This window comes from Lynx rufus, unplaced genomic scaffold (assembly GCF_022079265.1).
Source record: "Lynx rufus isolate CCGP_SWC_20201006 ecotype Redwood Valley unplaced genomic scaffold, mLynRuf1.p SCAF_30, whole genome shotgun sequence".
Lineage (NCBI taxonomy): Eukaryota > Metazoa > Chordata > Mammalia > Carnivora > Felidae > Lynx > Lynx rufus.
Window position 1 is genome coordinate 2441489 of NW_025814846.1, and position 27347 is coordinate 2468835.

Sequence of the window (27347 nt, forward strand, 5' to 3'; positions counted from 1 at the left end):
CAGTTTTTTGGTGAAGTCTTTCAGGGTCTCTACAGAGTACCATGCTGTCTGCAAATAGTGAAAGTGTGATTTCTTTGCCAATTTGGATACCTTTTATTTCTTCTTTTCTGATAGCTGAGGGTAAGACTTCCAGTACTATGTTAAATAACATTGGTGAGAGTGGACATTGCTGTATTGTTCCTGACCTTAGAGGAAAAACTCTCAGTTTTTCCCCATTGAGGATGATATGTGCTGTGGATTTTTTGACTATGACCTTTATGATTTTGGGGTAGGTTCCCTTTATGTATCCCTACTTTGTTGAGGGTTTTTACAAGAATGTATGCTTTACTTTCTCAAATGCTTTTTCTGAATCTATTGAGAGGATCATCTGGTTCTTTATCCTTTCTTTTATTAATGTGGTATATCACATTAATTGATTTGCAAATATTGGGTCACCCTTGCAGCCCAGGAATAAATCCCAATTGATAATTTTTTTAATGATCATTTAAAATAATTAAAATTAAAAAAATACTTTTTAATGTACTGTTGGATTCAATTTGCTATTATTTTGTTAAGAATTTTTGCATCCATGTTGATCAGGGATATTGGCCTTTTTTGGTGGAGTTTTTTTCTTTTTTGGAAGTCAGGGTAATGCTGGCCTTATAAAATGAGTTTGGAAGTTTTCCTTCCATTTCTATTCTTTGGAATAGTTTGATAAGAATAGGTATTAACTCTTCTTTAAATATCTGGTAGAATTCCAGTTGGAAGTCATCTGTCCCTGGACTTCTTTTGGTTGGGAGTTTTTAGATTACTGATTCAATTTTATTGCTGGTTATTGGTTTGCTCAAATTTTTTTATTTCTTCCTGTTTCAGTTTTGTTAGTTTACATGTTTCTAGGAATTTATCCATTTCTTCCAGATTGCCCAATTTGTTGGCACCTAATTTTTCATAATACACGCTTGTAATTGTTTCTATTTCTGTAGTATTGGTTGTGATTTCTCCCCTCTAATTCGTGATTTTATTTATTTGGATCCTTCCTCTTTTCTTTTTCATAAGTCTAGCTAGCAGATTATAAATTTTTAATTTTTTCTAAGAACCACATCCTGGTTTCATTGATCTGCTCTACTATTTTAGTTTTGCTTCTTTATCACTTATTTCTGCTCTACTTATTACTATTTCCTTTCTGCTGGCTTTAGGCTTCATTTGCTGTTGTTTGTCTAGCTTCTTACACTGTAAGGTTAGGTTGTGTATTTGAGATTTTTCTTGCTTCATGTGGTAGCCCTGTATTGGTATATCTTTCCCTCTTATGACCACTGTTACTGCATCCCAAAAGTTTTGGACCATTGTGTTTTCATTTTCATTTGTATTGATGTATTTTTTATTTCTTTTTTAATTTCCTGGTTGAAGCATTCATTTTTTGGTAGCATATTCTTTAGCCTCCATTTATTTGTGGTCTTTCAAAATTTTTTCTTATGATTGACTTCAATTTTCATAGTGTTGTGATTAGAAAATATGCATGATATGATCTCAGCCTTTTTATACTTATTGAGGCCTGATTTGTGACCTAGTATGTGATCTATTCTGGAGAATGTCCCATGTGCATTTGAAAAGTATGTGTATTCTGCTGCTTTAGGATGGAATGTTCTGTTAAGTCCATCTGTTCAAGGGTGTCATTCAGAAACATTGTTTCCTTGATTTTCTGCTTAGATGATCTGTCTGTTGATATATGGGGGGCATCAACAAACACTATTACTATATTACTATCAATGAGCTTCTTTATGTTTGTTATTAACTATTTTCTGTATTTGGGTTCTCTCAAGTTGGGGGCATTAATATTTATAATTGTTAAATTAATATTTACAATTTATCCATCTTTTTGATGGATAGATCCCTTTATTATGATATAGTGCCCTTCGTATCATTACAGTCTTTGGTTTAAAATCCAGTTTGTCTGATACAAGTATTGCTACTCTGGCTTTCTTTTGATGTTAATTAGCATGATAAATGATTCTCCATTCCCTCACTTTCTTTTTTATTTTTGTTTTAATCTTTCATTTGTCTTTTATTATCTTTAGCAACTAGGCAATACATATTCCTTTTAGAAATTAGAGATAAACAGAATGGGGAAAATCACTTGAATTTCTACTGTCTTCTGGAGAAAGCCACTGTGAATTTTTTAATATAAATACTCTAGACATTTTTCTATGTGTATGTAACTCTTACTTAACACTTCACAATATAACTTGAACAGTGTTTCCTAGTTACTATATAAGTAACAAAATAGATCTGTTTTGATATTTTTGATGGTTCTGCATAATATTCCATGGAATGGATAACATATTCAACAAATGTCCATTGATGGATATTTGGGAAGATTCTAAGGTTTTGCTAGTGTAATCAATGCCTACATGAATACACACATAGACACATACATATATCTATATATTTATATATACCCATCATTATGATAAGTGACTAATGAAATTTATTTAGAAAAAGTTCCATTGCTTCTTCTCATCCTTTTGGCTAAGATCAATTGTAGAAAAAGTTCCTAGATACACATTTACTGGATCCAAGAATGTGGATATTTTGACAGAAGCACTCTTAACCAAAGAGATAAAAGCTGGTAAATGGCCTATTAATAAAAATAGGTGGCTAAAGAGGGGAGTCATGAAAATATTATGTATATTATTACATACATATGTATACACACAGTTATACAGACATATACACATATACAATATATACATATATCTTAAGAATTTTATTTTTACTTTTTTTTTTTCAAATTTTTTTTCAACGTTTATTTATTTTTGGGACAGAGAGAGACAGAGCATGAACGGGGGAGGGGCAGAGAGAGAGGGAGACACAGAATCGGAAACAGGCTCCAGGCTCTGAGCCATCAGCCCAGAGCCTGACGCGGGGCTCGAACTCACAGACCACGAGATCGTGACCTGGCTGAAGTCGGACGCTTAACCGACTGCGCCACCCAGGCGCCCCTATTTTTACTTTAAAAATATAAATGCATATCCATTCACTAATTTAGATGAAATTTTAGATTTCATTTTTGGACTACGGAATATATTGTTGTTCTTGTTGACAATGGGACCCATGATTAAAGTTCCATGTAATCTTCCTTGGATAAGTGACATCCTCAATGAAATGTATAGGCTTTTTAGTTTCTCCCTTTTTTTTTTTAAGATGGAGCAAGAACTGAAAAAATGTATACTCCTCTTCCAATCTTTTACTCCTAATTTGATAATTTTATGTGTGTGATGTGTCTTTGTAATCAATCTATCCAAAGCATTCAAATTAGTTTTCCCTGAAACATCTCTTTTTCTTTTACATAATACTGAATAAATAATTAGACAACAAGTACAATTGGCATAAAAGTATTTAAAAAACACTGACTCTTATTGAGCAGAAAATTCAAAATGTCAAGAGCAGATCAAAGAGTAGTTTACTGGTATAAAGGACTCAAAGGATCCTGGCCAGCAGTGTGTTTTACAGAGAGAATAGACGGTCAGTTTATCTAATACTTTAGTTATTTTAGGGTTGGTTGAGAGGGTTTATACTAAACTGCCTTCCAATAAAGTACAATTGACTTGTCCTCTATTCAGCAATATATGAGAGTGCTTGTCTCCTTCCACGCTAGTTCTCAAACTTCAGTGGCCATAAGAATCACTTGCATAGCTTTTTAAAAATGCAGATTCTTGACATACCATTCTTTTGTTGTTTTTTTTAGCTGTGAGATATATTCATTTATTTATTTTTAAATTTATTTATTTAAAGTCAAGTTAGTTAACATACAGTGTATTATTGGTTTCAGTAACAGAACCTAGTGATTCATTACTCATATAACATTCAGTGCTCATCCCAACAAGTACACTCCTTAATGTCCATCACCCAGTTAGCTCATCTCACCATCCACCTCGCCTCCAGCAACTCTGTTTATTTTCTGTATTGAAGAGGCTCTTATGGTTTGCCTCTCTCTCAGTTTTTCTCTTATTTTTCCTTCCCATTCCTTATGTTCATCTGTTTTGTTTCTTAAATTCCACATATGAGTGAAATTATATTTCTTGTACTCTGCCTTATTTTTATTTTTTTTAAAAAAATTTTTAATGTGTATTTATTTTTAAGAGAGAGACAGAGAGAGAGTGCGTGAGCGAGCAGGGAAGAGCAAAGAGAGAGGGAGATACAGAATCCAAAGCAGGCTCCTGATGCCACAAAGCCTGATGCTGGGCTTGATCCTGCAAACTGCGAGATCATGACCTGAGCCGAAGTCAGAAACCCAGCCAACTGAGCTACCCAGGCGTCCCTCTGCCTGACTTATTTCACTTAGCATCATATACTCTAATTCTATCCATGTTATTTCAAATGGCAACATTTCATTCTTTTTGATCATTGAGTAATATTCCAACAATCTGGCTATTGTTGATAGTGATATTATAAACATTGGGGTGCATGTGTCTCTTGAAATGAGCATTTTTATATCCTTTGGATAAATACCTAGTAGTGCAATTGCTGGGTTGTAGGCTAGTTCTATTTTTAATTTTTGTAGGAACTTTCATACTGTATTCCAGAGTGGATGCACCAGTTTCTATTCCCACCAACAGTGCAAAAGTGTTCCCCATTCTCCACATCCTTGCCAACATCTGTTGTTTCTGGAGTTGTTAACTTTAGCCACTCTGACCAGTGTGAGGTGGTATCTCATTGTGGTTTTGATTTCTATTTCACTGCCGATGAGAGATGTTGAGCATCTTTTCATGTGCCTGTTAGCCATCTGGATGTCTTCTTTGGAAAAGTGTCTACTCATCTCTTCTGCCCATTTCTTCATTGGATTATTTGTTTTTTGGGTGTTGAGATTGATAAGTTCTTTGGATTTTGGATACCAACTCTTTATCTGATATGTCATTTGCAAATATTTTCTCCCATTCCATTGGTTGCCTCTGAGTTTTGTTGATTGTTTCCTTCACTCTGCAGAAGCTTTCCATCTTGATGAGGTTCCAATAATTAATTTTGTTTTTATTTCTCTTGCCTCTGGAGACACATCTAGTAAGAAGCTGCATAGTTGAGGTCAAAGAAGTTGCTGCCTGTTTTCTCCTGTAGGATTTTGATGGTTTCCTATCTCACATTTAGGTCTTTCATTCATTTTGAATTTATTTTTCTGTATGCCACCACATCACTTTCAATCTGTAGGTGTCTTTAGCTCTACAATGAGTCTTTTATAGGCAGAATATAGATGAGTCTTGTTTTTTTTTAAAGTTTATTTACTTATTTTGAGAGAGAGAGACAGAGAGCATGAGTGGGGGAGGGAAAGAGGGAAAGAGATAATCCCAAGCAGGCTCTGTTCTGTCAGTGCAGAGCCTGATGCGGGGCTCGAACTCATGAACTGTGAGATCATGACCTGAGCTGAAATTAAGAGTTGGACATTTAACTGACTGAGCCACCCAAGTGTCCAAACCTTGTTGGTTTTATCCATTTTATCCATTCTGATACCCAAAGTCTTTTGATTGGAGAATTTAGTCCATTTACATTCACAGTAATTATCAATAGATATGTATTTAGTGCCATTTTATTACATACTTTGTTATTGTTTCTGGAGATTTTTCTCTATTCTTTTCTGTTTTTTGTGCTTTTGTTGTTTCTTTCCCATGCAAAGTGTCCCCTTTAATATTTCTTGCAGGGCTGATATAGTGGTTAAACTCCCATTAGTTTTTGTTTATCTGGGAAACTATCTCTCCTTCTATTCTGAATGACAGGCTTGCTGGATAAAGTATTCTTACCTGCATAGTTTTCCCATTCAGCATGACCTAGTCAATGGCTTTGAGGATGTGCTTTCCTTGTATGATCTGCTGTACACTCCTTTCTCTCTGTGTGTGACCAGGGATCCCTACTCTCTACGGCAACCATGATTTGCTTCTCCCCAAACCACATCTCTGTACTTCCTACAGTCCATGATGTGGCCTCTTCTCTCCCTCTAGTAGTGAAGTTTGTTCTGTCAGTTCTCAGATTTATTTCTTGCATATTCAGAATGACTTGATATTTATGTCTCTGTGTTCAAGGAATGAGGCAAGCCTAGTGTCCTCCTCCTACTCCATCTTCTGAATTCTTTTTTATTCAAGTATAATTAGCATACAGAATTATAACATTATCAGGTATACAATATAATGATTCAACAATTCTATACATTACTCAGTGTTCATCAAGATAAGTGTACTTCTGGAGACAGGAAGATGGCAGTAATGTAGGAGGACCCTAGGCTCACCTTGCCCCATGAATCCAACTAGATAATTATTAAATCATCTGACACACCACAGAAATCAATCTGAAGACTGACAGGACAAACTCTACAACTAAAAGGAGAGAAGGGGTCACATCAAAAAAGGCAAGAAGTGCACAGATATGGTTTAGGGGAGAAACATTTCCTGGCTGCTGCAGAGGGGACAGAGCCATGTTACAGAGAAGGGTGAGAGGGGCACACAGGGGAATGCACAAGGAGAATGTTTTCCTAACGCCATTGGCTTGCAAAACAATAGGGACTTAATTTTATGAATTCTTGCACCATTGGGGCTAAAAGCCTGGAATTTAAAAGGGAGCAGGCTTGACTGAGATAGAGCCTAGAGAGTATCACAATGCTCTTGAAGAAAGTTAGGCAAACAAACCAGGGCCATACAGCATTAAAAGGTGATCTCAAGGGCACACATTTGGGAGATTATTTGCTCTGCTTAGAGTGAGTCCCTGAGAGGCAGCATTCATGCAGACAGTACTCCAGATACAAAGGAGCCAGCCAGCAACATTTCCCTCCCCCACCCCTTAGAATAGACACAGAACCACCTCTGGGAAGTAGTACAGTGTAGACATGGGCTGCCTAACTTGCTTACACTAAGTTTCATCCTACCACTATGGTGGAACTGCCCTCAGTCACACTTACTTTAGTCACCATGTGGTAGGCCCCACGACCAGAAGGCCAGCATAAACTCCTGCCCATACCACATGTCTCCACCAGAGAGTTTTTCAGGGCCTCAGTTCTGGTGAAGGTGGTGACATGTCTCATTTAGCAAGCAGACCAGGCATACCTAGTTAAAACTCACCACATGTAGGCCAGGGATGAAACACTCCCCACAGCAGGCAAGGAGAGCCTCTGCAGATGACTAGCCTGAAGGACAGAGCAGCCAGAACATAACAGGAGAGCAAGCAGAGCACAGAGTGGAGACACTCCCTGAAGTGCCAAGCCATGGACATTATATGACTTCTTCATAACAAAGCTACTTTCAGGAGAAAGAGACACAACTTGCTTTCCTAAAACACAGAAGGAGGCAAAGATGTAGAAAAAATGAGAAGAAAGAGGAATTTATCCCAAATGAAAAAACAAGATAAGGCTAATGTCAGGTACCTAAGCAAAAGAGATGTAAGCAAAATTCTTGATAGAGAATTTAATGCAATGAACATATGGTACTCACTGGGCTTGAGAAAAGAACTGAAGACATCAGTGAGACCTTACCACAGAGATAAAAGAGTTATAAAAGAATCAGAGATGAAGAATGCAATAAATAAGATTAGAAACATGCTTGATGCAATGAACAGCAGGTTGGAAGAAGCAGAAGAATGAATTAATGAGCTAGAAGACAATGTAATGGAGGCAATGAAGCTGAAAAAGACAAAGAATAATTATGTAAAATGAGAATAGACTTAGAGAACTCACTGATTTCATCCAACAGAATAATATTTGTATTACAGGAGTCACATAAGCAGATGAGAGAGAAAGGGACAGAAAATTTATTTGAAGAAATAATAGCTAAAAACATCCCTAATGTTTGGAAAGAACCAAACATCCAGATGTAGGAAGTACAGAGAACTGGCATCAAAATCAACAAAAGCAGGGTACGTGGATGGCTCAGTTGGTTGGATATCCAACTCTTGATTTCATTTCAAGCCATGATCCCACGGTTTGTGAGATTGAGCCCTGTGTTGAGATCTATGTTGATAACGCATCAAATGTAGTGACATTCATGTTACAGGAGTCCCAGAAGAAGAAAGAGAAAGGGAGCAGAAAATTCATTTCAGGTAATAATAGCTGAAAACTTCCTTAAGTTGGGGGAGGAAACAGACATCCAGATTCACAAGGCACAGAATACTCCCTTCAAAATCAACAAAAGCAGACCCACATAAAGACATGTAATAATTTAATTTGAAAAATATACTGATTAAGAAAAAAAAATTTAAAGCAGCAAGACAAAAGAAGTGAGCAACTTACAAGAGAAAACCCAAAAGACTAGCAGGAGATTTTTCGACAGAAATTTTGTGAGTCAAAAGGGAGTGGCATGATTTATTCAACATTTTGAATGGGAAAAATCTACAGCCAAGAATACTCTATCCAGCAAAGCTATCATTCAGAATAGAAGAAGATATAGTTTCTCAGACAAATAGAAACTAAAAGAGTTCATGACCACTAAACCAGGCATGCAAGAAATATTAAAGGGGACTCTTTGAGTGGAAAGGAGAGACCAAAAGTGAGAACATGAAGGTATGAAACACAAAAGCAGTAAAATGAATATTTCTGTAAAAATTAGTCAAGGAACTCAAACACAAAAATGATATAAAATATAAAAACATATACCTAAAATGTGCTGATGAGAGGAGAAAAGAATTGGTTCGAACATAAATGACCATCAACTTAACATAGACTTCTACAAGCAGAAGAGGTTATATATAAACCTAATGGAAACCATATATCAAAAACCACTTAATAAACATGCAAAGATGAGAAAGAAATCCAAATATTTCACTAAATATAATCAGTAAAACATAAAAGAGAGAAAGACAAGATGAGAGAAAATACCCCAAAACTACAAAATAAGTGATAAAGTGGTAATAAGTACATATCTATCAATAATTACCTTGAATGTAAATGGACTAAAAATTCTAATCAAAAGACATAGGGCTCAGAATGACTAAAAAACAAGACTCATTGTATATTGTCTACAAGAAATTCATTTAAGACTGAAAGACACCATTAGAGTGAAATGTGGAGATGGAAAATTATCTATCATGAGAATAGATGTCAAAAGAAAGCTAGAGTAGAAATACTTATATTGGACAAACTAGACTTCAAAACAAACAATGAAACAAGAGAGAAAGAAAGGAAGTATATAATAATAAAGGGGGCATTCCAACAAGAAGATATAGTAATTATAAATATTTACTTACCCAACATGTGAGCACCCAAATACATAAAACAATAAAAAACATAAAGGAACCCATTGATAATCATACATTAATAGTAGGGGACTTTGACACCCCACTTACATCAATGAACAGATCATCTAAACCAAAATCAATAAGGAGAGATCTGGGAAGATGGTGGCATAGGAGGACGTCTTTTTTGTTGTATCAACGTGGATGGAACTGGAGAGTGTTATGCTAAGTGAAATAAGTCATACAGAGAAAGACAGATACCACATGTTTTCACTCTTATGTGGATCCTGAGAAACTTAACAGAAGACCAGGGGGGAGGGGAAGGGAAAAAAAAAAAAGAGAGGGAGGGAGCCAAACCATAAGAGACTCTTAAAAACTGAGAATAAACTGAGGGTTGATGTGGGGTGGGAGGGAGGGTAAAGTGGGTGATGGGCATTGAGGAGGGCACCTGTTGGGATGAGCACTGGGTGTTGTATGGAAACCAATTTGACAATAAATTTCATATTAGAAAAAAAGAAATAAAATCAATAAGGAAACAATGGCTTTGAATGACACACTGTACCAGATGACTTAACAAATATATTCAGAACATTCCATCCTAAAACATCACAATACACATTCTTTTCAAGTGCACATGGAACATTCTCCAGAACAGATCGCACATTAGGCCACAGAACAGGACTCAACAAATTCAAGAACAATGAAGACATACCATGCACCTTTTCTGGCCACAACACTATGAAACTAGAAATCAACCACACACACACACACACACACACACACACACACACACACACACACAAACTGGAAAGACCACAAATATATGGAGCTATATAATATGCTACTAAACAAAGCATGGATCAACCAGAAATCAAAGAAGAAATAAAAAATACATGAAAACAAATGAAAATAAAAACACAACAGCCCCAAACACTTGGAATGCAGCAAAAGTGGTTCTATGAGGGAAACTTATAGCAATAAAGACCAACCTCAAGGAGCAAGAAAAAGCTCAAATAGACAACTAATCTTACACCGAAAGGATCTGCAAAAAGAATAACACACCTAATGTAAAACCAGCAGAATGAAAGAAATAATAAATATTAGAGAAGAAATAAGTGATATAGAAACTATGAAAAAGTAGAACAGATCAATGAAACCAGGAGCTGGTTCTATGAAAAGATCAACATAATTGATAAACTTCTATCCAGATGGATCAAAAAGAAAAGAAAAAGGACCCAAATATATAAAATTGCAGATGAGAGAGGAGAAATAAGAAACAATGCACAGAAATACAAACAATTATAAGAGAATACTATGAAACACTATATGCCAACAAATTGGACAACATGGAAGAAATGGATAAACTCCTAGAAACATAAACTACCAAAACCAAAACAGGAAGAAATAATAGAAAACTTGAACAGACCAATAACCATCAAAGAAATTGAGTCATTAATAGAAACAAAACAAAACAAAAACTCCCAACAAGCAAAAGTCCATGGTCAGATGCTTCACAGGCAAATTCTACCAAACATGTGAAGATTTAATACCTATGCCTCTTAAACTATTCCAGAAAATAGAAAAGGAAGGAAAACTTCCAAATTCATTCTACGAGGCAAGCATTATCCTGATACCAAAACCAGATAAAGATACCACAAAAAAAGAGAACTACAAGCCCATTTCCCTGATGAACAGAGATGCAAAAATCCTCAGTAAAACACTAGAAACTCCATCCAACATTACATTAAAAAAATCATTCTTCACAATCAAATGGGATTTTTCCTTGGTTGCACGGGTAGTTCAATATTCCTGAATCAATCCACTTGATACATCACATTAATAAAAGAAACAGCCATATGATTATTTCAATAGACAACAGAAAAAGAATTTGGCAAAGTTACAACATCCATTCATGATAAAAACCCTCAACAAAGTACCTTTAGAGGGAACATAGCTAAACATAATAAGTTCTGTATATGAAAAACCCACAGCTAACATCATCCTTAATCAAGAAAAACTGAGAGTTATATCCCTAAGCTCAGGAAAAAGACAAGGATATATGCTCTCACCACCTTTAGTGAACATACTACCAGAAGTCCTAGCCATAGCAGTCAGACAACAAGAAGTAACAAGAGGCATCAAAATCAGCAAGGAAGAAATAAAACTTTCACTATTTGCAGATGATATGATACTCTACATAAAAACCTCAAAGATTCCACCAAAAAGCTGCTAGAACTGATAAACAAACTCAGTAATTCATAGGATACAAAATCAATGTACAGAATTCTGTGGCATTACTATACACCAATTATGAAGCAGAAGAAAAAGAAATCAAAGAATCAATCCCATTTACAATTGCACCCAAAACCATAAGATACCTAGGAATAAACTTAACCAAAGAGGTAAAAGAACTGTACTCTGAAAACCATAAAACACTGATGAAAGAAATTGAAGATGACACAAAGAAATGGAAAGACACTCTATGCTCATGGATTGGAAAAAGAAATATTGTTAAAATGTTTATGGCACTCAAGGGAATCTACATATTGAATGCAATCTGTATGAAAATACCAACAGTATTTTTCATACAGGTAGAAAAAAAATCCTAAAATTTTCATAAAACCATAAAAAACCCTTAAAGAGCCAAAGCAATCTTGAAAAAGAAAAGCAAAGCTGGAGTTACCACAATTTCGGAGTTCCAGTTATATTACAGAGCTGTAGTAATCAAAACAGTATGGTACTGGCACAAAAATAGACACATAGATCAATGGAACAGAATAAAATCCCAGAAATGAACCCACACCAAATGGTCAATTAATCTTTGACAAAGCAAGAAAGAATATTCGAAGGGAAAAAGAATGTCTCTTTAACAAATGGTGTTGGGAAAACTGGAGAGCAACATGCAAAAAAATGAAACTTGAACATTTTCTTACAGAATATACAAAAATATACTCAAAATTGAATAAAGACCTAAATGTGAGTCATGACACCATTAAAATACTTGAAGAAAACACAGGCAGTAACTTCTTTGACATTGTCCATAGCAACTTTTTTCTACCTATGTCTCCTGAGAGAAAGGTAACAAAAACAAAAATAAACTATTGGGACTGCATCAAAATAGAAAGCTTCTGCAACAGTGAAGGAAACAATCAACAAAAACCAACAGGCAACGTATGGAATGGGGGAAGGTATTTGCAAATGAAATATCTGATAAAGGTTAGTATCCAAAATATATGAAGAACTTATTCAAATCAAAACCCCCCAAATAAGCAATGCAGTAAAAATGGGCAGAAGACACGAATAGACATTTTTCCAAGGAAGACATCCAGATAACCAACAGACAGTTGCTCAACATCACTGATCATCAGGGAACTTCAAATCAAAACTATAATGAGACATCACCTCTCACCTGTCAGAATAGCTAAAATCAACAACACAAAAAATAGCAGGTGTTGGAGGGGATTTGGAGAAAGGAGAATCCTCTTACATTATTGATGGGAATGCAAGCTTGTGCAAACACTCTGGAAAACAGTATGGAGGTGCCTCAAAAAAGTTAAAAATAGAACTACCCTATGATCCACAAATCCTACTACTAGCTATTTATCAAAGAATACAAAAATGCTAATTCAAAGGGATACATGTACCCCAAAGTTTATAGCAGCATTATCTACAATAGCCACATTATGGAAACAGCCCAAATGTTCACCAACTGATGAATGGATAAAGATGTAGCATATATATAAAATGGAATATTCTCAGCCATAAAAAAGAATGAACTCTTGCTATTTGCAAGGACATGGATGGAACTTGAGCTTAGGATCCTAAATGAAATAAATCATTTAGAGAAAGACAAATATCATATGATTTCATTCATATGTGGAATTTAAGAAACAAAACAAAGGAGCAAAGGGAACAAAGAGAGAGAGAGGCAAATCAAGAAACACACTCTTAACTATGGAGAACAAACTGATGGTAACCAGAAAGGAGGTGGGGGTGGGGATCGGTTAAACAGTTGATGGGGATTAAGGAGTGCACTTGTTATGAGAACATCAGGTGATGTATGTAAGTGCTGAATCACTATATTATACACCTGAAAGTAATATCACACTGTATGTTAGATTAAATAAAATCTAAATAAAAGGTAAGTGTACTCCTAATCCCCTTTATCTGTTTCAACCATCTTCCACCCACCTCCCCTCTGCCAACCACGTTTGTTCTCTATATTTGTCTGTTCTTTTTGCCTTTTTTTCTTTGTATGATTGTTTTGTTTCTTAAATTCCACATGAGTAAAATCATAAGGTATTTATCTTTCTCTGACTTCTTTCGTTTAGTATTATACCCTCTAGATCCATCCATGTTGTTACAACAACATGGATATATTTCATTTTTTTGCCAAATTATATTTCATTATATATATGTATCTATATCATACCCATATCCATACCCATATCCATATCTATCTACCGAATCTCACATCTTTTTAATCTATTCATCCATCAATGGACACTTGGGTTGCTTCCATAGTTTGGCTCTTGTAAATAATGCTGCAATAAACACAGGGGTGCATATATCTTTTTGAATTACTGTTTTCATTTTGTTTGGGTAAATACCCAGCAGTGGAATTACTGGATCATATTGTATTTCTATTTTTAATTTCATGAGTAATCTCTATACTGTTTTCACAGTGGTTGCACCAATATGCATTCCTTTAAACAGTGAATAAGATTTCCTTTTTCTCAGGGCACCTGGGTGGCTCAATCACTTGGGCATCTGTTTGTGTTATCTTCAATTTTTTCACCAATGTTTCATAGGTTTTGGAGCACAGGTTTTTTCACCTCTGTGGTTAAGTTTATTCCTAGGTACTTTATTAATTTTGGTACAAATATAAATGGCATGGTCTTCTTAATTACTCTGTTTCGTCATTGTTCATCTATAGAATTGCAACAGATTTCTGTATGTTGATTTTGTATCTCGCAAACTGATTCATTTATTGGTTGTAACAGGATTTGGTGGAGTCTTTCAGGTTTTCTATATATAGTATCATGTCTTCTGTAAATAGCAAAAGTTTTACTACTTCTTTGCCAATTTAGATGCCTTTTATTTCTTTTTATTGTCTGATTGCTATGAATGGCACCTCAGTACTATGTTGAAGAATGGTGAAAATGGATGTCCTTGTCTTGTTCCTAATCTTAGAGGAAAAGCTCTCAGTTTTTCCCCTCTGAGTATGATGTTAGCTGTGGTTTTTACATATGTGGCCTTTATTATGTTGAGGTGTTTCCTCTAAACCTACTTTGTTGAGAGTTTTTAATCATGAATAGATGTACTTTGTCAAAAGTTTTTTCTGCATCAATTTTGATTTTTATCTTTTCTGTAGTTAATGTGATGTATCACATTGATAGATTTATGAATACTGAACCATACTTGCATCTCTGGAGTAAATCCCACTTGATTGTAGTGAATGAGTTTTGGGATGTGTTGTTGTATTTGGTTTGTTAATATATTGTTGAAGATTTTTGTGTCTGTGTTCATTAGAGTGTTGGCCTGTAGGTTTTTCTTTCTTTCTTTGTTTTTTTTTTGTAGTGTCTTTTTCTGGTTTTGGTCTCAGGATAATGCTGCCTTCATATGATTAATTTGGAAGATTTCCCTTCTCTTCTATTTTTGGGAATAGTTTGAGAACAATAGGTAGTAACTGTTCTTTAAATATTTGGCAGAATTTACCTGTGAAGCACGTTGGTCCTGGCCTTTTGTTTGTTGGGAGTTGTTTTTTTTTGTTTGTTTGTTTGGGTTTTGAGTAACTCAATCTCATTGCTAGAAATCAGTCTATTCAAATTTTATAACTCTTCCTGTTTCAGTTTTTGAAGGTTATGTCTCCAGGAATTTATCCATTTCTTCTAGGTTGTACAGTTTGTTGGCATAGGATTTTTCATAATATTCTCTTATAATTCTTTGTATTTCTCTAGTATTGGTTCTTATTTGTCTTTCATTTCTGATTTCATCTATTTCTCTCTCTCTCTCTCTCTCTCTCTCTCTCTCTCTCTGTCTTTTTTCATTTAGAGAGAGATGGGGAGGGGCAGAGGGAAATGGAGAGAGAGAATATTAAGCAGACTCCATGTCCAGCACAAAGCCCAATGTGGGGCTCGATGTCACAACTGTGAGAGCATGACCTGAGCCAAAATCAAGAGTTGGATGTTTAACTGACTGAGTCACCCAGGTGCCACCCTCTCTGTCTCTCTGATAAGTCTGACTAAAGGTTTATCAATTCTGTTGATCTTTTCAGAGAATGAGTTCCTGGTTTCAATGATCTGTCTTATTGGTTTTTCAGTCTCCATTTCATTTACTTCTGCTCTAATGTTTATTATTTCCTTCCTTCTACTGACTTTGGATTTAATTGTTTTTATTTTTCTAGTTCTTTTAGGTGTAAGGTTAGGTTGGTTATTTGAGATTTTTCTTGCTTCTTGATGTAGGCCTATATTCCAATAATCATTCCTCTCAGAACAGCTTTTGCTGCATCCCAAAGATTTTGGATCATTGTGTTTTCATTTTCATCTGACTTTATGTATTTTTTTATGTCCTCGATTTCTTGGTTGACTCACTCATTGTTAACAAGTATGTTATTTACCCTCCATGTATTTGTGTTTTTTCTAGATTTTTTGTGATTGATTTGAGTTTCATTGTGCTGTGGTCAGAAAAGATGCATGATATGACTTTTACCTTTTTAAACTTATTGAGTCTTGTTTTGTGGCCTAACATGTGATCTATTCTGGAAAATGTTTGGGATGTGCACTTGAAAAGAATGTGTATTCCACTGTTTTAGGTAGGTATGATCTATTAGGTGCATCAGGTCCAGTGTGTCATTGAAAGCCATTGTTTCCTTGTTAATTTTCTGTTTGGATGATCTATCCATTGATATAAGTGGGGTGTTAATGTCTCATACTATTATTGTATTACTGTCAGTTTGTATACATCTGTTGATAGTTGCTTTTTCTATTTAGGAAGTCCTATATTGGGTGCATAAATTTTTACAACTGTTATATCCTCTTGTTGGATTGCTCTCTATCATATAGTATTCTTCTTTCTCTTTTGTTACAATCTTGTAAGTCTGTTTTGTCTGATAGAAGTATTGGTGTCTGAGTTTCCTTTTTTCTTCCATTTGCATGACAAATGCTTTCCATCCCTCTACTTTCAATCTGCGAGAGTCTTTAGGTCTGAAATGAGTCTCCTTCAGGCAGCATTGCTTTTTTATCCATTGAGTCATCCGATGTCTTTTGATTGGAGCATTTAGTCCATTTATATTCAAAGTAATTATTAATAGGTATATACTTATTGCCATTTTGTTACTTGTTTTATGTGGGGTTTTTTAAGTTCCTTTCTGTTCCTTTTTTCTCTTTCTCTTCGTGGTTTGATGGCTTTATTTGGTGATATGATTGGATTCCTTTATTTATTCATTTTTTGTATCTATTACAGGTTTTTGATTTGTGGGTACCATTAGATTCATATATAACATCTTATGAATATAGCAGTCTATATTAAGTTCATAGTCACTTAAGTTTAAAACCATTCTAAACCTCCAGTTTTTTTTATTCTTTCTCTGCAAAATTTTACCCTGCATCTCCTCTGCTTTTTCCTGTCTCAGAAATGGCAATTCTACTACTCTAGTACCTTAAGTCTAAAACTGTGGGGTCATCCTTGGCTCTTCTTTTTCATACCACTTTTCTAATCAATCTGATGATTCTGTCAGCTATTCTTTTGAAATGTATTCAGAATCTGACCACTTTCTAACCACTCACATTGTCCCCACTCTGGTATAAACCAACATTATCTATTTCCTGGATTATTGGTATACTTCCCTAACAGGTATTTCTGCTTCTGCTCTTTCTCCCTACATCTATTTTCTTATTTATTTTTTATTAAGTTATTTTTAATTACAGTATAGTTAACATGCAATGTTATATTTGTCTCAGTTATAGAAAATAGTGACTCCAAAAATCTATACATCACCCTGTGTTCGCCATGGCAAGTACCCTCCTTAATCTCCATCACCTATTTCACCCATCCCACCACCTGCCTTCCCTCTATCACTTTGTTTTCTATAGTCTATTTCTTAGTTTGTCTCTCTCTTTTTCTCCTTTACTCATTTATTCCTTAATTTTCACATGAGTGAAATCATATGGTATTTATCTTTCTCTAACTTATTTCAGTTAGCATTATACACTATAGCTCCATCTATGTCATTGAAAATATCAAGGTTTCATTCTTTTTTATTATCATGTGGGTTTGCATGTGTGTGTGTGTGACACATGCACACACCAGATATTTTTTATACATTCATCAGTTGATGCACACTTGAGCAGTTGACATATCTTGGCTGTTGTGAATAATGCTGCCATAAACAGGGCTGCATGTATCCCTTTAAATTAGTGTTCTTGTATTCTTTGGGTAAATACCCAGTAGTGGGATTACTGGATCATAGGGTAGTTCTATTTTTAACTTTTTGAGGAACCTCCATACTGTTTTCCACAGTGGCTGCACTGGTTTGAATTTCCATCAACAGTCCCTTCAGCCATTTTCAATACAGTAGACAGAGAGATTCTGTTGAAACAGAGGTCAGATCTTGCCAATCCTCCATTCAAAAATCCTCCAATCATTCCCTATGTCACACAGTGTAAAAGTCAAAGTCCTTACCTTGTCTTACAAGGGTCTATATTTGACTTTGCTAATTGATCTCATCTCCTTCCTTCTCTTTCTTGCTCACTCTGTTCCCAGCCACACTGATCTTTCTAGAAAATACCAAAAGTTTTTCTGCTTCAGAGCATTTGTATACACTATTTCTTCTCTCCCTTTCCTCCTCAAAATATTATATGCAGGGCCCACACCTTCATTTCATCAAGTCTCTTCACAAATATTACCTTATTAGTGGGACCTTCCCTGATCACTTTACATCATACACCATCACCTTCTCTCCCTTTTACACTGCTATATTTCTCTCCTTACCACTTACTACCACCAATGTTGTTTATTGCCCATCTTTTTACAGTGTAAGTTAAACTCTTTGAGGGCATTAAGAAATATGTATTGAGAGTCTACTATGGGATCACCTGGGTGACTCAGTTGAGTGTTCAACTTTGGCTCAGGTCATGATCTTGCGGTTTGTGAGTTTGAGCCCCGTGTCAGGCTCTGTGCAGACAGCTCAGAGCCTAGAGCCTGCTTTAGATTGTGTGTCTCCCTCTCTCTCTCTGCCCAGACCCTGCTCGCACTCTGTCTCTCTCTCAAAAAATAAATAAACATTAAAGAAAAACTTAGAAAAAAAAGGGTTTACTATGTACCAGGTCCTTTCCTAAGCCATGGAGATATAAAAGTGAACAAAACAGATAATACCACTATCCTTCTGGCATTTCAAATCTAGAATTATATAAGGTGCTATATTTTCTCAGGAAATATTTGATAAATGCATTGAATAAATATAGCATTCACTCAATAGAGTAATAGGAATGGTTCAAAAGTAAAGGATGTTTGGATTGGTTCCCCACTCTACAAGTAATTGGATCACCCACCCCATGTAAAGAAATGGTTCTGTAGCTTCCCAGGTAAAAGGCTAGAAATTTATTCAAATCCCACGACCTCCAGACATTCTATATTCCTGACTCTAAGGGCTCTTGGATTCCTCCTAGGTATACTTTTTAAAGAAAAAAATATCTGGTATTGTATGAGAAATATGGCATCAACACAAAGGGACTGGAATCTAGTGACTATCAGACCAGGAGGAAATGAGATAAGGAGTGATACAAATTAATAATAGAAGTTTCAGCCTTGTCTAGAGACAAAAATACTTTGTATCAAAACAGAATAAACACTGTAAAGAACAAGCAGAGATGCTGGTAGCTAGATCCAGATAAAGTGGTTTGGGAGAGAGAAAGAAGTGGCCTTGTTTAAGAGAAAACTTAGTAGGCCAGATGAAGAGGTAAATTTTAGAATCTATTAGACTTCCCACTTGGAGAAAGGAAGAATATGCCCACTGCATAAGGTGATATTGCTCTTACAACCTCTTCCTTCTCCTCCTTAACAACCAGGGAATATGAAAGATTTAGTGGTTCTAGAAGTAGCCTCAGGAGGAGTCAAAGATAGAAAAACCTACATGCATCAAAGGGGTGAGATCATTAGGAGAGGAAAGGGACAATAATTCTCAGTTTGCAGCTTCCACATAGCCTTCTGAAGACTTCCAGGAAATTGGCTGTAAGCAGTGTGTGAAAAATGGGTGCCTTTTACTTCATGGACTGCATTTCCTAGGCTTGAACTTAGTCATCAATTATATGTAAAATGTCTGCTCTCGAGAATGGCCTCACTGGTCCAGTTCTCCATTTGAGGGCTCAATAATGCTGCCACTTCCAGAGACTAGAATGTCCCACTTATCTAATTTTTCTGACTCTCCTGTTTAATTACAGAGTCCTTGTTCTGAGTCCTTTTCAGACTTCATTTAGTTCTACTTCTTGTTCCTACTGACAAATTCCTGGCTCCATTTCTTCAATAGTTCATGCCTTCTGGAATTGCTTCCATCATTGGCCCTTACTCACATTGACAAATGTCAGCTCAAAAATCTCATTTTAATCTTTATATAGTCATATTGTTTTGTAACACCTCCCTCCCCCACCGGCATATATCTTTGGCAGATGTAGACAGATACATGCTGTCTTTAAATCCAGATGGTTTTGCAGCAGTCCAGAGCTCTGCATTCTACAAATTCCTGTGACGAAGAGGTACATTCTGTCATTTGACAGAGTGATGTTGAAACAGAGCAATTCAATGACCCTGCGTAGGAGCTAGTGCAACATTTTGTTATGCCCCACAAAATGTATTGCTAGTTAACTCAAATCTGTTGTAACTCAAATCAGTAAGAAGGGTTTTCATGGCACATCATAACCTAGCTGAAGGGGAAATCAATATCATCAACTTACATTAAAACACCAACAATTTGCCAGACACTAGGCTAGAGTCTCGAGTTATACAAAGAGAAATGAACCCCTGCCCTCAAGGAGTTTACAGATGAGTTCTAAAAGTTCTAGTTCATGTTTGAGCATGGTAGCTGATACCAACATTGACATAATGACCATTGGAATTAACACATCATGTAAGTGCCACCGTGACATTCTGTCAATTGGAAGAATAGGATTGAATGCTCTTGGTGGCCTTAGTAGATATGGGGTGTCTCCAGGAGAGATGAGGTCCTTATGGAGGGTGATCATGAGAGATATAAATGCTACCATGGCTCTCACATATACTGTGAAATGACTGAAAATATCTGGGATTGGAAGAAAGAGGATCCTTATAAAATCAGCTTTATATCAAGTTTATCGACTGATTCATATATTAGGCTGGAAAAAAATCTTCTGTGACCCAGATAGACTTACCATCTGCTCCTTCACTGCTTTTGCTTCTTTTATTACGGCGAACACGCCTGCTTTCCTCTTCAGAGTATGATTTTTCTTCAGGGAAGAAGAAATTCAGAAGGGCCACCTACAAAAAAAAAAAGTAAATGAGTAAAAGGTTGACTCTAGTCAACCAATAGCCAACATAAAAAACTGGCTTTCTGTAGACAGTCTACCTTCACCTTAAATTCACTGTGTCTAAAGCTTGAGCCCATCTTCTCCACTATATAAATCCTTTTACTTTTGATGCATTATGCCAATCATTCCAACTATGAAATTTTGGTTAATCTCTGAATCCCCTCTCTACAAATACCTAATAAGTGATCCTTCAAGTCCCACTTCTCCACATATTTCTAGGGTTTAGAGAGCCCAGTCACAAATTTCTAACTTCTCTCACATATTATACTGATGTCTGTCCAGAATTAGACTTAAGTTTGCTCCCCCCTCTTGGACTTCAATATTATCCATCCATGACATTTCCACATTCCTATTTGTGACGAACTTTTGGTTTGTTCCTAGAATGCTGTGCATCCAATTATGATTGGATAGTATGAGTTATGTCCACATTCTTCTGGGATTTAGTCACGACAAAGCACACAATTATTCTGTCCCTTTCCAAAGCTCCTACAGGACTCCTACAGCACTCGTGGTCTATAAGACTCATTTGGGTACTTAGTCCTCTACTGCCTTATGATGATCTTTCATAATAATACAATGTTTCATATGTGAATGGGCCTGGTTTCACTAACAATAATCATAGCTTAAATATATACTTGTTTAAGTCAATCATAATCTTTTAACACGAATGCTTCTTTGCGGTTCAAAAAATGTGATTGAGGTAAACCATGGACAGAGTAGTAGGTTTCAGAGTGATTCTAATCCTGACTCTGCCATTTATAGCTGTGTAATCTTGGGCAAGTTACTTAAATTTTAATTTTTCTCATCTGTAAATTGGGATAATAATAGTACTTTGCTCATAAAGTAGTTGTAGGGTTAGTACAGTACCCAGCATTTAATATACATTCAATAAATGCTAGCTATTACTATTATTAAAATTAATCTTCACAATACACTGATTATTTTGAGAGTTAAAAAAGAAGAAACGAATCTGCATTTTCACCCTATTGTCAGTTCAAAAAAGAATTAAAAAATCCTCATATCTCCTGCATCTCTGATTAACTGGAAAAAGAATGGGTAAGACTTAAAAAGGCCCTAACATTCCATACAAACTTTTTTCAAAATCCTGTGGTTTACTGTTTACATAGAACAATTACATCAAACAGCCTTACCACACATAGTTCGTGTCTTGAAGAATATATTCATGTATTAAATATAAAAATAATAAATGAATATATAATTTCCAAATTGCCATTGGGTTGTATTTAAAAATACTTAGGGGGGCGCCTGGGTGGCTCAGTCGGTTGAGCGTCCGACTTCGGCTCAGGTCATGATCTCACAGTCCGTGAGTTCGAGCCCCGCGTCGGGCTCTGTGCTGACAGCTTGGAGCCTGGAGCCTGCTTCCGATTCTGTGTCTCCCTCTCTCTCTGACCCTCCCCCGTTCATGCTCTGTCTCTCTCTGTCTCAAAAATAAATAAACATTAAAAAAAATTTTTAAAAAAATATTTAGGTTGAACTATTTGAAACTGCCATTGTTTTGTATCCAAAATGCTTGAATATCAGCAATTTCACACAGTTCAACTGAGCAGTATTCTTAAATCACTTGATTGGAATTTAAAATGGATTTTCCCATAGAATAAACATAATAAAGTCTGGCTAGGTTTCCAGAAAGCCCATAGACAGTTAACTGACAATTTAAATAAGCTATCACACAACTAATAATATAAACCCAAACTGCTATTTACAATGAAACCTCAATCATTTCCAACTCTAGAAGAACAAGTGATTCTGGATAGAAGATTTTTCTTGATAACTTTGCTAAAATTTCAGCTATTTGGATAGAAATTAGTCTACAATCTATGATTTAACTGAGGGTTTACTGAAAATGTAGTAGACTGTAAATGGCCCCAGTCCACTATGGATTTAAGTTAAAAAAACATTACACCCATTTAGCCCATGCCCCCACCTCCTCTCTAGCAACCCCCAATTTGTTTTCTGTATTTAAGAGCCTCTTATGGTTTCCCTCCCTCTTTTTATTTTTCCTCCCCTTCCCTTATGTTCGTCTGTTGTATTTCCTTCACACCTGTCAGAATGGCTAAAATTAACAACTCAGGAAACAACAAATGTTGATGAGGATATGGAGAAAGGGGAACACTTTTGCACTGCTGGTGGGAATACAAACTGGTGCAGCCACTGTGGAAAACAGTATAGAGATTCCTCAAAAAATTAAAAATATAGGTAGCCTATGACCCAGAAATTGCACCACTAAGTATTTATACAAAGGATACAAAAATGCTGATTCAAAGGGACCCATACAACCCAATGTTTATAGCAGCGCTATCAACAATAGCCAAATTATGGTAAAAGCCCAAATGTCCACTGACTGATGAATGGATAAAGAAGATATGGTGTGTGTGTGTGTGTGTGTGTGTGTGTGTGTGTGTGTATTAGAATATTACTTGGCAGTCAAAAAGAACGAAATCTTGCTATTTGCAACAACTTGGATAGAACTAGAACATATTATGCTAAGTGAAATAAGTCACTCAGAGAAAGATAAATAGCATGTGACTTCACCCATTTGTGAAATATAAGAAACAAAATTGATGGGGGCACCTAGGTGGCTCCATTGGTTAAGTGACTGACTTCAGCTCAGGTCATGATCTCATGGTTCATGGGTTTGAGCTCCACATTGGGGTCTCTGCTGTCAGCAAGATGCTGGCTTCAGATCCTCTGTCTCCCTCCCTCTGCTCCTCTCCCCCACCACACCCTCTCACTCTCTCTCAAAAATAAACATTAAAAAAATTATAAACAAAACAGATGAACAAAGGGGAAGGGAAGGAAAAATGAGATAAAAACATACAGGGAGGCAAAGCATAAGAGACTGTTAGATACAGAGAACAAACTGAGGGTTGCTGGAGGGGTGTTGGGTGGGGGGACTGGCTAAATAGATGATGGGCATTAAGGATGGCACTTGTAGGGCTGAGTACTAGGTGCTATATGTAAGTGATGAATTGCTAAATTCTACTCCTGAAACCAATATTACACTATATATTAACTTGGATTTAAATTAAAAATAAAATAAAATTTTAAAAATTGCAAATTAAAATTCTCAATAAGATACTAGCAAATCGAATTCAACGGCATATAAAAAGAATTATTCACCATGATCAAGTGGGATTCATTCCTGGGATGCAGGGCTGGTTCAACATTCACAAATCAATCAATGTGATACATCACATTAACAAAAAAAAAGAGAAGAACCATATGATCCTGTCAATCGATGCAGAAAAGGCCTTTGACAAAATCCAGCACCCTTTCTTAATAAAAACCCTCGAGAAAGTCGGGATAGAAGGAACATACTTAAAGATCATAAAAGCCATTTATGAAAAGCCCACAGCTAACATCATCCTCAACGGGGAAAAACTGAGAGCTTTTTCCCTGAGATCAGGAACACGACAGGGATGCCCACTCTCACCGCTGTTGTTTAACATAGTGCTGGAAGTTCTAGCATCAGCAATCAGACAACAAAAGGAAATTAAAGGCATCAAAATTGGGAAAGATGAAGTCAAGCTTTCGCTTTTTGCAGATGACATGATATTATACATGGAAAATCCGATAGACTCCACCAAAAGTCTGCTAGAACTGATACATGAATTCAGCAAAATTGCAGGATACAAAATCAATGTACAGAAATCAGTTGTATTCTTATACACTAACAATGAAGCAACAGAAAGACAAATAAAGAAACGGATCCCATTCACAATTGCACCAAGAAGCATAAAATACCTAGGAATAAATCTAACCAAAGATGTAAAAATTGCAAATTAAATTACAGAGCAATACATGCTTTGTTAGAAAGAAGTATATAGTTCTCTGAGAGCAAGAAAAAAAAACATCTAATATAGACTAGGAGTGAACAAGATGTCTTGGAGGAGGTGCTACCTCTGAGTCCTGAAGGATGTTGAAGATTCAGTGGTGAATGGGAAGGCAAAAAGGAATTCCAGGCATAGAGAGCATTGTTTAGAGGTTCAGAGGAAAGAGAATGGCAGTTTTTGAAAATACAAGTACCTTAGAATAAGTGGTAGGAGGTGGGAGCAATGGCAAAAAATGAGCCAAGAGACATTCAATAAGGGCCAGATCATGATAAGGAATTTAGGCTTTATCCTGAAGCAAGGGGATCCTCTGAAGGTTTTACCTTGGCAAATTTTTGTACCTTATGAAAATCTGAGCTATAATTTATATATAGCAAAATGTACACATTTTAGTCATACAGTTTGAAGAGTTTTGAAAAATATACACACCTTTGTAACCATCATCAAAATCAAGGTATAGTACATTTCCATCACCCCAGAAATTTCCCTTGTGCCCCTTCCAGTCACTCTTCAGGTCTATCTCCTAATCCAGGAAACCACTGTTTTGACTTCTGTCACCATAGCTTAGTTTTTCTTATTCTAGAATGTCACATATATTGAATCATACAGTATGACTGAATGATTTTTGTGTATTGTATCTTTTTTTCAACATGTCTGTGAGACTCACCCATGTTTTGGGTATCAGTAGTTCTTTCCTTTATATTGCTGAATAGTATTTCCTTAAATGGATATACCACAATTTCTAATATATTCACCTATTGAAGGACATTTGGGTTAATTCCAGTTTGGGGCTATTAGGAACAAAGCTAATATGAGATTTCATGTATTAGTCTTTCTGGGGACATATGTTTTCATTTTTCTTGGGCAAACACCTCAGGGGAGAACTTCTGGGTTATATGGTATGTATTTGTTGTGAGGAACTGCTAAACTGTTTTCCAGAATGACTGTACCATTCTTTAAAAAAATTTTTTTTAATGTTTATTTATTTTGAAAGAGAGAGAGAGGGAGAGGGAGGGGGGAGGGAGAGAGAGGGAGGGGGGGGGAGAGAGAGAGAGAGAGAGAGAACAAGTGGGGGGGGCAGAGAGAGAGGGAGACACAGAATCTGAGGCAGGCTCCAGGCTCTGAGCTGTCAGCACAGAGCCTGACGCGAGGCTCGAACTCACGAATTGCGAGATCATGACCTGAGCTGAAGTCAGACGCTCAACCAACTGAGCCACCCAGGTGTCCCATGACTGTACCATTCTATACTCCCACCAGCAATGTATGAGAGTTCATGTTTCGTGCATCTTTAGTATACTTTATATTGTTAATATTTTTAATTTTAACCATTCTTGCAGATGTAGTGTTTCATTGTCAATGGTGTTTGAATTCTTAAACTTTTTAAAATGTTTTTCTTTTATCTTGCTAGCAACTATCAGATTTCACATCATTTACCTATAACTTACCTATAATCTTTTCAAGTCCCTTTAAGTTTACTGCTTATAATCTGCTATAAGATTGACATCTTGCTAAAACTAATCAGAATCATGTGCAAACAAAATAAACAGGTAATCAGTGCATTTTTTCAAATGTTTTATTTATTTTTCAGAGAGAGAGAGTGAGCAGGGGAGAGGCAGAGAGAGACAGAGGATCTTAAGCAGGCTCTGTGTTGACAGAAGTGAGCCTAGTGGGAGCTTGAATTCACAAACTGTGAGATCATGACCTGAGCTGAAGTCAGTTGCTCAAGTGACTGAGCCACCCAGGCGCCCTGGTAATCAGTGCATTTTTGAATGGCTTTTCCAATAGTTGAGATGCATATTCCCTGGCAGTTTAGAGGCCATCTGCTTACTGCTTGATTCCTGCCTGTGGTTTGAATAGGTGAATTTGTTCAAATTACTGAGTTTTACACAGGTATGTTATTACAGTATAATGCTATTTGTAGGGGAAAGGAATTTTGAAGTCCAAATGGAGACCCTCCTTGCCATCAGCAACTACAATTCCAGATTTTTTTTCATATTCCATGTTCCCTCGTGGTCTCAGTTTGTATGGGTGCTCTGGTAGGGCCTTTAGCATAGTCTTGTGTCAACAGAAGGCAACAGATGGCAACAGAAAATGCTCATATATTAATTGTTACAATGGGTCTGATGGGAGTTTGAGAGAACTCAAGCTCCCAGAAGAGGAGGGCTAAGGAAGAAATAAACTCCTTCAGATAGCAGAAACAATCTAGCTCACATGGGTAGTAGGAATAGCTTAAAGTCCCTTAAGAGAGGCTATTGATGAGTATCAAATATTCATAAATCAAATGTTTATTGGAAGGGGACTGCCTGTATATGACAATTGTAATGTCAATTAAAAACCATATGAAAACAACACAAAAAACTGCTTAAACTGAAAGAGGATCTCTATTCACAATGCCCTTATTTGAGTCTCAATTAGAGGTAGGATTGGAAACTATCCTCTGATTAGTATAATGGCAAAGACAAAAATCAGTGGCTGCTGATACAAACATTCTAGAATTCTAGCTTGAGTATTGCATTCATTAGCATGGCCTCCAGAGGCAAGTTGCAGAATATGAACAAAACAGCTTTCTCTCTTTGAATATTGCTTTCCTATTGCACAAGGGAGGAGGCATCAGGAATGTTGGCCACAGTCAGACATTTTGCTCAAGGGAAAAAAAATCTAATTCTTTACACTTTATTAACTGATTACACCCTTGTTTCCTATGGTAAAATTACATGGTAAACAGCACCTGCAGATTATAGGGATCTCAGCTGGAAACAAT

General features: G+C 36.2%; 1 protein-coding gene across 5 annotated transcripts in view; it reads right to left on the reverse strand.

Annotated features, from left to right (window-relative positions):
* Nucleotides 1-27347, reverse strand: part of EDA (ectodysplasin A) — a 404383-nt gene that overhangs the window by 103483 nt on the left and 273553 nt on the right. For all 5 annotated transcript variants that reach the window (XM_047092557.1, XM_047092556.1, XM_047092555.1 and 2 more), the window contains exon 2: nt 20580-20685. In XM_047092557.1, coding sequence (XP_046948513.1) covers nt 20580-20685 — 106 coding nt within the window. The remainder of the gene's footprint in view (nt 1-20579; nt 20686-27347) is intronic.